The sequence below is a fragment of the Coloeus monedula genome (genome assembly GCF_965178545.1).
Source record: "Coloeus monedula genome assembly, chromosome: 1".
NCBI classification, from domain to species: Eukaryota; Metazoa; Chordata; class Aves; order Passeriformes; family Corvidae; genus Coloeus; species Coloeus monedula.
In genome coordinates this window covers 46,992,328-47,005,805 of record NC_138781.1, presented here as the reverse complement: position 1 = coordinate 47,005,805, position 13,478 = coordinate 46,992,328, and the positions used below count along the sequence as shown (strand labels likewise).

The 13,478-nt window shown below is 35.8% G+C and overlaps 1 protein-coding gene across 1 annotated transcript in view; it reads right to left on the bottom strand.

Annotated features, from left to right (window-relative positions):
* The window catches only part of BBS9 (Bardet-Biedl syndrome 9), a 286,626-nt gene that overhangs the window by 198,983 nt on the left and 74,165 nt on the right, over positions 1 to 13,478 (bottom strand). The window contains exons 18-19 of the mRNA XM_082287559.1: positions 13,247 to 13,419; positions 11,254 to 11,406 (exon numbers count right to left, since the gene is read on the bottom strand). Of these exons, the coding sequence (XP_082143685.1) occupies positions 11,254 to 11,406; positions 13,247 to 13,419 (326 nt within the window). The remainder of the gene's footprint in view (positions 1 to 11,253; positions 11,407 to 13,246; positions 13,420 to 13,478) is intronic.

Here is a 13,478-nt window from a genome sequence, read left to right as displayed (position 1 = left end):
TTTAAGATATCTAAATAACACTAAGTCTGTATCCAAAACAAATTGCCAATATTAAACCAAGAAACTGGCAGCCACAAAACTTTGTCAAAGAACTCAAGGCAAGCAGAATGGGCAGAACATTCTATTTAATAAAAGCCTAAAAATATTATGTCTGTAGTTATCATACTCATCATTACTGTCTTCTTCGTTCCTGACTTCTGAACCCCATAGCTCATTATGCCAAATTTTCCTGCATTAACCGACTTTCCCCTTTTTGTACTGGTTTAAACTAGCCACAACAGAATAATTAAAGGCTTCACAATGTAGAAATACTCTATAGAAGTTAGTAGTTAAGCACAACTGAGACATAAAATAGACCTGTTGAGATGCCAACTGGCAAGAAGAAATGGAGAAGAAAGTTCTTTTCCCTTTTGTTTTTGTCAGTTTACAGATTTAACCAACAGTTTAGTTCCAACATAAACTGTACCTTTTATTAAAAAGATCTAAATTGGGAGAATGACCACACAAGTTACATGTTTCTGCAGAAAGGTAGTGGCTAAAGCAGCAGCTCTGACCTGACTGCAGGGGACACACACAGAAGGAAGCAGATTTTTTATTTTTTATTGATAAATCACCTATACTACTTTTTAATTTTTTCTTTCTTCAGGAATCCACAGTCTACTACTATACTGCCTCTGGTAAGTAATACCAAGCAGAATCTTAACAGAGCTGATCAGGAGTGTGCAAAGCAGGGGATTGATAATGCAAGGTCTTATTTTCACCTCTGACATTGGTCTTTACAAGTCATTTTGGGCCAGCCATCACCAGCGACTAAATTAAATGTCACACCTGCAAGATTACCCAGAAACAACAGAACAGTAATTTAGATGCTCATTCTCTATATGGTAATGGAAATAAGTGGTTGTACAGACTGATGTAAAACATTTTCAGCTTAAGTTTGCAGACAAAACAGCTCAGTATTACTGGGCTTACAGTACAATTACAACAGTAACCAAACTCACTTCAATATCCAACTCATACCAACATCTGCAGGCATTAGAAGAGTAAATAATTTAGTTAATTTGGCCACCAAATACTTATTTTCTGTATGGTTTTCAGTTTTGTTTTGAGGGAGGGAGGTTTTTTTGTTTGGTTTCAAATCAGAGTTTGGCATTAAATGCTATTGAATCACATTAATTATGTGGCTCTCCCCCTAAGAATTTATTGTTGGTATAATGAACATATATATTAACACAAATCCAGGCATTTCACTGAATCCAAGTGTGAAAGTCTGTGAAATATTTACTCTGTGTGAATTTGAAACCAACATATAGTTGCCATCCATCCACAATGCAAAACTACTGTATATCAAAGAAATCGGTATTACTTATCATGACTTTACAGCAGAAATTGATCTAGTTCAATGTTATTTCAGCTATCTGAAGGCACTGCACCCATATACACACTGGTAAAACAATTATAGTAGCCACCCAAAAGCAAACTAGTGAAATTACATCACAATCCACCAAAAATGCTCTTAGTACTGCATGAAGAAATCAACCAAAATGGATAATAATGTAATAGTTATTTAATGCATCATAGCTGGACTATTCAATTAGAATGAGAAATTTCACAAAGGTCATGTATAAAAACTCCCCAAGTGAACACTGTGACTTCTACCAGATATGCTCACTAGTTCTTAGCCATGTATTTTTTATGCCTCAAATGCTTCCACACTACATAATTAGAGGTCTGATACAGAAAACTTTCTAGGGAGCACAAAATAAGAGTGTTTCCCCCCTTCCATGAAGATGGTATCAATTTTTCTATTCAAGTTTTGATTACACTACTGTGTAGCACTTCCTCCCTTGCCTATGGAGTACACTTATCCCAGTGAAAAAGACTGCCAGTGATTTAAACTTCAACACGGGTATCCAATAATTCAGATTATCAGATATGCCATTCCTTTCAAAGAAATAAAACTTATCAGTACTCCTGTCTTTGGGGAATTGTAGCCAACTGGCTCCATTTTCATTCATTCAAATGCACACAGGCTCTTTCAGTTCCTACAGAAAGCCCTCATCCATGGTCTGGTGACCTTGTATTGGGCTGAGGATACAAGATCTACCCCTACAAAGGAATATTATTTCTTCCCCCTCAAAAAGTCAATATCCAATGAAACAAATGCCACAAAAAGTGCTAGAGAATGTTTACATCACAATTAGTGACATAAATCACTTCCTACCATTGCCTTTATACACCAGAGGATACAATCTGCCCATACCCCTGAGGACTGAAGCAAAGGGAATCCTTCAATAGGTCACAATGGTGCTGCAGCTCTAAAGTGGGAACTGTACCCCAAGAGGAATGGGGGGAATGAAATTAATAAAAATCACACCTCTGGTCCTTTACTGATTTGAATGGAGCAGTGGGTGTTCAAAGCTGGCTATTCGCAAGTTCAAGGGGAGTAATTCAGTAGATGGGGCTGTAGGACACAGCACAGTGTAGCTGGAACCGTCCTCTGTGGAAAATGTGACAGACCAGACTGAATGCAGTCCAGCAGAGCCCAGTTGAGGCACTCTATGCCATACTTACCCACACAAGAACATTTTACTTCCAATCTCTTTCTCTTGTGATGGCTGTGTTGTTTCCTGCTTTTACATGTGTCTAACTCCCTTCACCAAAAAAAACACTTTACTGACAATACAAACAATTTCACCTATTTGTCCCACGAACTGACTAACCTGTCAGAAGACTGTCCCACACTGAAGCAAGTAATTGCTACTACAGACCAAAGTACAGAAAAGTTTTGCCAGTAATCCTAATTTATGCTTCCCAAGCACAGCTAACTACTTTCAGACATTTTTGGAATACATCTTCTAATAAAAAGGGGCTTTGATGATATTGTAAGTATTCCACTGTTAAAGTTAAATAAGTCTTAAGGAAATAGAAATATAACACTATTTGAAAACCAGTAAAATTGAGAATTTTAATTATATGTAATAGCCAACAAGCTGCTTTTAGTGGCTATGAAAAAACTACATTTAGCAGAAACAGCAATAAAACAAGAGAAGTTAAATATAACTCCTCCAAGGAACAGCATATTTATTCAAGCCAAAAAGACCTAATTTATACTATGGGTGTAGTTCCCACTGACATTATCTGGGGAAAATGACTATTACAGGAGCGGGTGTGATATATAGCCTTTGAGTCATGCATGATAAACCCTAATGGTTTTGCTTTGAGGTAAAAGTCCTTACTAATCAAGTAATGAATCATTCCCAAAATGTCAAGTTCCCGAGGCCATGTGTGTCAGAAGTGCCACTCAAGAGAGAATACTCAATCATTAATGATCACTTTTGAGATTTTTATCAACAGATTAATAAGCAAGGCAAAGAGTTAAGGGGCTCAAACAAAGAGTTAATGGACCTTTAATGACATTCCCTGTGTTTTAGTGAACAGAACATACTGAGTTTTATTTGCCACTGACTACAAACCACCAACGATCCAAGTGCTCCACACATTGCAAAAATGTTAAAATACTGCAAGGAACAGTACTTTGTTTTTCAAAACATCAGAAAGTTATGTTTATTTTAAAAATTGTAATGAACATACTTACTTTGTATTTTACCTAACAGTGCAGTAAAATTACAGATTAGAAAATAAGAAAGTGGCTTCCTAATCAGTAGATGCAAAAGAGATAAACAGAGAAATTAGGAGATTATATTTTTTCTGCAGTATATTAGGTGCTGGACCTGTTAGTACCAACTACCATACAAGTAGAAATCTGGATTTCATATAAACAATACTAAAGACACCCAGGAACAACTCTGAAGACTAAAATGAAGATATGAATTATGAGTAGTTAAACACATATATGTATGTGCACATGTACATGAACACTGACATCTAAGGAGGGCAAAGGCATTTGCCTTCAATATATTTTCCATCTTTGTGCTGAAATCATTATGGAAATATCAAAATAAGTTACTTTATCTAACAGCCTGAAACCACCAAGGATTACTAACTTAAGAGTATTTCCAGCTCCCTTGAACAAAAAAACTGTCCAGACAGAAGTCAGCTCAATCATGTGAGTCTCCAGCCAAGAACCAGAAACAACAGTGTCAAAAATCAAATAAAAGGGTGTCATTTGATAGCTGGGGGAATCTTGTTCTGAGAGCAGAGAAAAAATGGAAAAAGAACAGAAGCAATGAGGAGAGAAAGGAAGCACAAATGTAGCAACGAGATCCAAATCTCTTGCTGAACAGATGAAAATAACTTTGGACCTCCCAATCTGAGTGGCTCTCTTTTCCACACACCTGTATTCTTCATGATAACAAGAAAATTCATGCACACATTCACATAAAAATTCCTTCACAGAATTATAATGTACTGTGTCAAATACACATTCCTTCAGTAGAGGGGGAATTCAGTACCAGGAGCTGGACAAAGCTCTGAGCAGGAGAGATACAAGATCAAACCTAGATCATATACCCAGAGACCAAAAGACAGAGCACCTGAAGTACTGCTTGGTCCAGCCCCCAGCAGCACAGCAAAAGACTAAAACAGAGCTGCAGAGAATGGTGCAGACGGTCACAGAATTGTTCCACACCAGCTGAAAGACAGGAGAAGAAGAACCATCCCCACCTGGGAGCCATATAGCTACATGAGCACAGTACTATGGGAAGGTGTATTAGTACTTTTTTTGTTTGACTTTGACACAGGTGTAAAGCCTCCAGATGGCATCACATTCATATCTAGCTGATGCTGAACACAAGTGAACCAGATGTGTGACAATAACCCCAGCAAAAGGCAAGCACTTGGACACTGGGCCAGAGCCCCATGCCTTATAACCAGGCTCTCAGGAATAATGGTGGCTTAAATCAGCTAATGATCTGTTCTGAAAAGTGATCACAAGTGTTAGACGAGGAGAACAAAATACGCTAACCTTTAGATATGCATCAACTGTTAACTGGTTTTTATATGAAGTGCCAAAATTTCAGAGAGGAAGTCACGTGATTTGGAAGGTACAATTTGGTATCAAGTAGTTCTCTCAATAGTGTAATGATTTCCATGTGAAACTAACTCTGCCTGATACTGTCAAATGCTATAAAATGGGCAAGAACCAGCACACAGTATTTTAATACATAAAATAGTGCTTGACAAGGTTTCAACACTCTTGCCTAATCACAAACCACAACAAGAGACATAACACACATGATCAGCAACACTGGGTTAAAAATTCCTCCCAATTGTCTGGTTAAGTAAGATGTGCTCAGAGGGATTCTAACTCAGTTCCTTTAAGCTTTGTCCAAAAATTAGATTAATTACACATTCTGCTGAAATATCAAGAAACATAAATATTTAGTGCACTTCCCTTGACCTTCTAAGTTTGTTCAGGGATGAAAAGATTTTCTTTTTCTCCATAAATTTAGTTTTGAAAGTTTGTTGTATTACAGCTTTCTCTTCTTCTGGAGGCTTTTCTAAAAGAATAAAAAAAATTCAGTTAACTGTTGAACATGAGCTGCATGTTCTTTGAGCTGCAAATCTGATCTTGCATGCTTTAATTGTGTGTTGCTCTAAATATTTTTCTTTCTTTGAAAAGAAGAATGCCATGAAGGTAGCTTTAGATTTGATTACCTAAACATCAACTTTTAAGACCAGAACAGATCCTGTCATGTAGTACAGCTACTCAGTGTCATTCTGAAAATGACATGGGATTGAGGAGTTCCAAAAGGATCCAAACAGTTGCAAAAAAAAAAAAAAAAAAAAACAAAAAAAAACCAACCACACAACAAAACACCAAAAACAAAAACAACAAACAAAAAAGTAAGGACACTTCAGCATCAATCTTGTGCTGCAACATAAAACCGTGGGCCAGTCCTAAGTTTTTGCAGCTGCCATTCATAGCGCAGTTGCATAATTTTCATCTCAAAAACATGAAATAGTCCATCTTTCTGTTTAAATCAGACTATGTCAAAGAAACAGCTGAGTAATGAAGTTCACAAAGTTCTGAAAATATATGCACCTTTCTTCAAAACTTCCATAAGAAAGAGGAAGGACAATTCCTGTAATGTTACTAATTAAAAGAACTGGTGCATTCATTTAGAGACATCTGGCTTCCAAATCCTTTGCAAAAATTCATTTGTTTCTTCAGAAGTCTCTACTGAATGCTCCAAGATCCCCAACTAACATCCAGGACTGTACATGCAAGGGACAGTTCACATCACAGACCTCAAGGAAAATGGCTACCTTTACATGTGGATAAAGCTTTCTCAGCGACAGGCAACACGTTCCTACACAGTTTACTGCCATGTAAAGAATTAAAATGGATCCTCCTGATGGAATTGCCTTCTTCATTCTAAATGAGGAGTCATGGTGTCTCTACCTGGAAGCAATTGTGTTTGTTGACAACTTCTAACAGACTGATGGTAAAATGTTCTCCAGAAGGGAGAATAGATGAGGAAAGTTACACTGGGAAAAAAAAAAAAAAATCTGTAGGAATTGTGTTATTTCCTACTACCTTAAAAGAAAAACCTATGAGCACCTCTTGAAATCAGAAAGACTATTTGGGAGCTTTTCCCCTTGTTTCAAGAAGAGTTTTTAGGTGAAAAATTCCCATGTGCATTTATCTCTTCAAGATGCAATTCACATACAGAACTTACAAGACACAAGACCAAGGTAAGTGAAGATAAATACAAACCATGTACTAAATACAGCAGAATATTCTGGACAGCTTCCAGTTGCTTACTGAGTAGGATCAGGAAATCACATTGAAAATCACCTTATTACTCCTTACAGCCAAGTATTTCTGAGTGGTTATTCAATACTAATATAAATAAGATGAACACAGAAGAAGAGCTGTGTTAGTAGAAGATAAAGGAAGCAAATTTTCAGCATTAGTCCTGGTTAGAAAAGTGTGCTAGGTCCTTTCACTAATAGAAGATGGTTTTAAATTTATAAAGTACCTAAAGAAAAAGCTAAAATGTATGACTGATCATAAAAAAAGACCCAGCTTGGAAAATACATAGTTCTTAAGTCTAGATGTCTAAGGTTATGGAACTGTGCTGGCTATTTATGTCATATTTGTTCTGGAAGTCCATTTCTAGTAATTGTCATTTCCAATGACCACACAAAATTTTACAGTAACATGAAGAGCCAGAAATCATTCAGTTCCTCGATAAGTTTTTTTTAATTAGCAGACTGGGAGGGGAGAAACACTACTTAACTATTTTTCCCGAGACAGAGGGCATCATTCATTTTCTCTGGGTAGGTGGCTGCTGCCAGTCAGCACCAACTCGTGCACAGGCTTGACAGTGCACAAGTAAGAAACTGTCAGAGTGATGCTGGGGGCAAGGGTAAAAGATAAGATCTCATCATTAGAAAGCATAAGAAAGGCAGTGGTTTTATAGGGTGGGGATGAAGAGACCTCAGAACATGGGGAAATCTGAGCTGCTGCACAATGCCATCAAAGAATAGGAAGGGAACTACACTATATATGTTGGAAGTGTGAGGATATAGGGAAAATCTGTTTGTATTACAAAAAAAGTCAGAAAAAGCAAGACAAATCATGAAGCAATGCAAGGCAGGAGTGCTTGCTTTGTAGTTACATTCTTTTTTGTAAACTGGAACTGCTCAATCTTGTCTCAGATTCATGTTTTAAGTATTTAAAACTGGTTAAAGAATAGTTAGTGCCCTAGGAGAACTCCACCCCATATTTAAAATTCATCCTCCTCCTTCCCCAAAAGAATGTAACTGTGGTAGGCTTCCAAACAGGGTTAAACACAGCTTACAGCTAGTATTGCTTATATTCAGTAGGATAAAATCCATGTGGGTTGAAATGAGAAATTGAAGCATCTCAATTTTATGACACTTATTAATTCCAGTTTGTACCTGGAAATCCAAGTAATGTTTGCCAAGAGTCAATGCATGAAAATTATGATTTCAGGGCAAGAACCTGCAGCTACTGCCAAACTATGAATATTTTTTTCTATTATGACAGAAAACACATTGTAGACATAAAAGATCACTAAACTGCACTTTCAAGCAATAACATGTCTCTAGCAGGGGAGCATTATACAAAGTACATGCTGTTTACAACAGCTACCATAAAATTTTGCCGCAGTCTCATTTCATATCTGAAGTCCTTTAAACTAGAAAACATATATGGAATCTCAACTACCATTCAACTGCTTTTAAATGTATCTAATTAAAATCCTTTCTTAGACCAAGTGTTAGTAGCATGTCCAACTGCACTGCTAGCTAAACTTTTTTTAGGAGATCAAGAAATTCATAGGCATATAAATAGCATCTATTGCAAATTGATTTTTCCATTATTTTCATAGCACCTTCCTACAAATCCTCCTTAAAGATCATAAGAATAACATTTCCCATTTCAAATGTACAAGACTACTAGCTTTCCATTTCCTTCCAGAACGGAACACCTGATGTCACTATTTGTTAACTGTTGTTAATACTCACTTCAATCTATTTAGATCTAAAATATTACTTCAGAAAGTCAAATTCTAGAAGAAAATCTTAAACAGGACTATAAAACCAAAAGTATTCACTGATGCCTGCTTACACATTTCATTATTGTCAAGATGGAAAGTAAAGCTCAAGTTTCCTTATAACAGACCAACCAGTAATTTTATTGGGGCACTAAATACAGCCTGCCTTGTTGGTAGTGTACAAGGCTTAATGCAAAAATTTACTTCATAACTAGAAATGCTTTTTACCAGGGAATACAATGCAGCTGATTAATTTTCTCCAGTTTGACATCTATAACTTTGACATACATTGTACGTCTACCTACATACCACACAAACACAACTGTTACTTGAAGAGAAAAACTGAAAATGAACATTTAGAATCTACTTTAGTTGTAAAATTTCAATCAGTTCAGAAATACGTAACAATTTGCAGGTGGGCAAAGAAACCATACAGAACACGTTTAAGGTAGGTATTTATCACACCCAGGCAATGAAACTACATGAGTTGAATATTCATTATTTGATTTGTAGTTAAAAGGTTGTTCATAAAAACAGTTGTATAACTGTTCTGATGTGAGGAAATACAGGCACCAATAAGAGGTATCTTTATATCCCTGTGGATTTGCAGAGGTTTTATTACTAAAGCGTCAATTAAAAAAAAAAAAACTACACCATAATAGTTATTCTACTAAGAATGTAATTCATACAGTGCCCAATTCCTGGAGATTCTGTGTTAAAAAGATTAATAAAATCACACACTCACTAACTGAAAACCCCTTCCTGTTCTAGACGAAAAGCTTTGGAATACCCTACAAAACCAAAATATAGACATTTCCCTTCTGAGTACAAAACACAATGTAAGAAGTAACAAAACCATGCTTAGCTTTGTACATAACAATTACTTTAGTGAAAAATGAGAGATTAAAACAAGGCAATTTTTTCTCAATATAAAAATATTTTACATAAGGGAGGAGACGGGATTTTCAGATAATTATTAAGAAAATAAAAGGCATATTTATTTCAATGTCAAAAAGCTACATGCTTAAAAGATTTTTTGGACTGAGACTTCATTCTGCTCATATTTACCCAGCCTCATTATTCCTTTTCAGAAAACACATTTATCATATTTTGAATACCTCAACTATTTGCATTAGACATACTTGTTCAAATAAAGACAGAATATGATACTGAATTTTAAAAATACAAAGTCTTTTCTAATACAGAAAATGCAACATTGGGCAATTTCATTTCATCCTCACAGAAGAGTCAATATTAAACCCTACCACAGCTCTCACTTTCAAAACAACACATGCAGCAGTGAGGTATCTATGGCAATCACCATTTTACTACACTTTGTTTATAATAACGATAACAACATTTCTTTGTTGGAAGGGGATTCCCACAAAGAAAAGAAATTACAAAGGAAATCTACCAAGAGGTCTACCAAGTTTAAACAATTAAGAAAAAATGTAAACATTTGTTCTTTGAAAAGAATTCTTTTTCCTCATTCTTGTTTCAACTACACCCATTCCAATTCAAAAAGCCTACAACCGCAATGTTAAGAAAAGCACCCATCTAATGTTGGTTTGAAGGACTTTCAAAAATAAGCTTTGGCAATATGCATCCATTTCAACAACCTGACTTTTGCCATATTCTCAGAATTCAGCTTTCAAATCAACTGCGTAAGAAAACTGTCAAGCGCATCCTGGTTGTTCAAGTTTAAAGCAGAAATTTCTACAAAGCAAAAGCAGACCCAAGAAATTCACTTATGTTATTTTTTCAGGCTTATTTAGTCATGCCATTTCAAAGCATTAAAGAATAACCCATCTACCACAATACCTAGTATTTATTAAAGCAACCTGAAAATCCCCACTTTCAAACTTAAATCATCCCATGTGAACTCAGCAAAGAGTGGAATATTACTGTGAACTCAGTACAGACTGGAATAAAAGCAAATCTGACTTACATATAAGCATACATGGAAAGACAGTTTTCTCTAACTTAAAGAAATGTTTTCTTAGATGAAACAGTAGGGGGAAATACTTTTCCTTAACACCTTTGGATTCTAGTTGTTGTGATATACAACACTGCACAAAGGTAAGTCTTTTTTCCAGTAAGGACTCTAATTGTGACTCAACTTCTCAAACAAGGCATGTCAGAAAGTAAAATCAGATCCTCCAAAAGAAAAGCACAAAAAAGCACATACAGTAACTTTTTAACAAGGGGACATATCATGAAAATGTCATTCTAAAGCAACACAGAGCTGAGGCAGGAAGAAAAACTGGTTTATTCTTTGTCCAGTACAGGGATGCTTTGGGAAGGATTTTTTTTAACACTGTTCTGCAGCTATAACATTCTGAAACGATTAGAACATAAATCCCCATAGGAAGGACATGGTCAGTCTCAGACAATTTTGTTGTGAATGTTACACCAGCCAAACCATTCCACCAGTTTACAGTGTACCATAAAATATTTACACAAGCTATGAACTATAAAATATTTTCACATGAACTATAAAATATTTACACTATCAACATCAGTTGGGAAAGAATGATGTGCTGTCAAGCTGGTATGACCCGGGAGTAAAGATTTTGTGGTCACAGATTAAATAAAACTATTGCAAATCATCTGGAAAGTTACAGGGACTATTAGGTTAAACAAATTACTGCTTCCTGGTCTCTTGGATGGTAAATGTAACCAGGAAAGCATAGCTTATATGCTTTAAGCTAGGTTTTACCAACAAGATAAAGAAAGGCTAGGCTCATAATCAAACTGTACTGACCTCTCTGAATGTTCCTTCTAGCAAGGTGTCCAGATGTTGAAGAGGAGCTGGAGTTTTGTCTTTGAATCGTGTCAGCAGTCGCCGCTCAATAGCTCGAAACTGTACAGCCCTTTCAGATAACAGCTCCTGAAACTTCTCAGCATTCAAACGTAGCTGCAATTTAAGGGTTTTCAAGAATTCAGGTTAAGGGTCATATACATTTATGTATGCACATTCCAAATGAAATGGGAGAAGGATAGGAAAATTTTTGAGACAGAGTGTAATACTCAAATATGATGTCATTTATGCCAGTTTCATACTTCCCAATCCTTGTAGAGCTTAACACTTTCAAGAATTATCATTTGCCACTGGAATCAAAACTAATTGTCAGCAGCCACAATAACCTCTGAAAATGCACAAATATCTCATCAAGAAGCCTATTAACAAGAATGGAATTTCACTACCAAGACATGAAGTCGTCTTCTTGGTTTGGTGTGCTATTTATGACACATGTACAGTGCATTGGACTTGATATTCATTGCAGTAGAAGGTAAATGGTTATTCCCTTAGTATTCCCTTAGCATGAATAGAAGTACTGAATTCTGTACTGTTTGAATGACTGTCTTTTTCTGAAGTTAAATCCTTTTTGCCTTTATGTATACTGATTAGCTACAGCAACAAAATTCCTTGAAGTGTTCACAAAACATTGAACATTGTACATCAAGTGCCTAGATAATAAAAATTCCTATTTTTTTCTTTTAATCACCGCTTTCTAGTATATGCCTCTAAAATAAAAATGACTAAAGATGAGTCTTTTAAAAAGCTGTGATACCTCTGTACAGCTGACATGCTATAACTAGCAGAAGAAATGGCACAACACACAGCTTTCCAAATGCAAGCAAAAGTACCCCAAAATGAACAGAAAAAGTAAGTTTCATAAATTTACATACCATATTATATTTTTAAATTTGCAAATGTCATTCTGTCAGTACATGATTACGAAAAACAGTTCAAGGGTGCTAAGGGAAAAAGAAATACTATGAATTTTTACTAGAAGTAGTAGGAAAAAAGGGACATCTCAGGTAAGGGACAACTCAGATAATATTCTCCTAAGCTTCCCAAAAGAGAGATAATATTCTCCTAAGCTTCCCAAACTAACAGGGATGGAAGCATAAGAATGCCTTTAATAGATCATTTGACTTTTTTTAGACCAGATAATTACAGTAAAACTTCAGAAATGTCAAAAGAGCCAGCGGCAACATAGTTAGAGTCTAAATTAGCATCCCAGAAATCACACCTGTATTTGGAACTTCAATGTATTTAAGCTTGTTATACAATCTACAGAAGCCCAGGTTTAAGGTATTTCTACAATATCAGTCACTTAAGAAACATCAGCATTTTTTATTTTCAAATTAGTTGAAAGACAGTAGAATAACTACTCAAGAGCTTGAGCTATAGACCAGGATCTAAGCTGACCACTCAAAATGTCCCAGAAAATCCCAGTGACAACTTCCATCTTTCTGTGTGGTGATGGCTCCACCTTACAGAAAATCTAGCAGCATGAAAGAACATCCAATAGCATTTCTCATTTTTGCATACATATGTTGCTGCTTTTGCCCAATACACAAGTTTAACAGAAATTTTCAAATAGCTATGCTCTATTTTTTTTTTATAGGAAAGGTGTGGGGGAAAGAATGCATATATTTTACTTTATTAGCTATTTCTACAAGCTAGCTGAACCACTGGAGATTTTCCATTGTCACCTGCACAGCCAAACAGGAAAAAGTAATTACATTTCTCTGATTTCTGGTCTGGCAAACCTCCTTGAGCCTCCAATGCTACTTCTACAAGGGCAGTTTTTTTAAAATCTGATGGGACTTTCCCTTAGATACAACTTTCTATTTTCTGAAAGCCAAATGCCTGTGATACTATAGGTAAAATCTGATTAATCATTGCACTAACATACAATTTTAAACTAGCCGACCATTAGCAATTCATGTATTATGTAACATACCTCAAAATGTCGGTCAATTAGTTCAAAATATTCTTGCAGGGGAATTGAACCAGAAAAGGTACAAGCAAAATCCTTGCAGGTTTGCTTCTTGAAATATACTTCTAGTCGGTGTATGAGCTCTTTTGTTACCAGCCAAAGGTCTTCCAACTGATCACTCTGAATCCTGTATCGTTCTTTGAGTACAAGAACAAATACCAGACTAATAAACACAGTTTTCAGACACATAAATTCA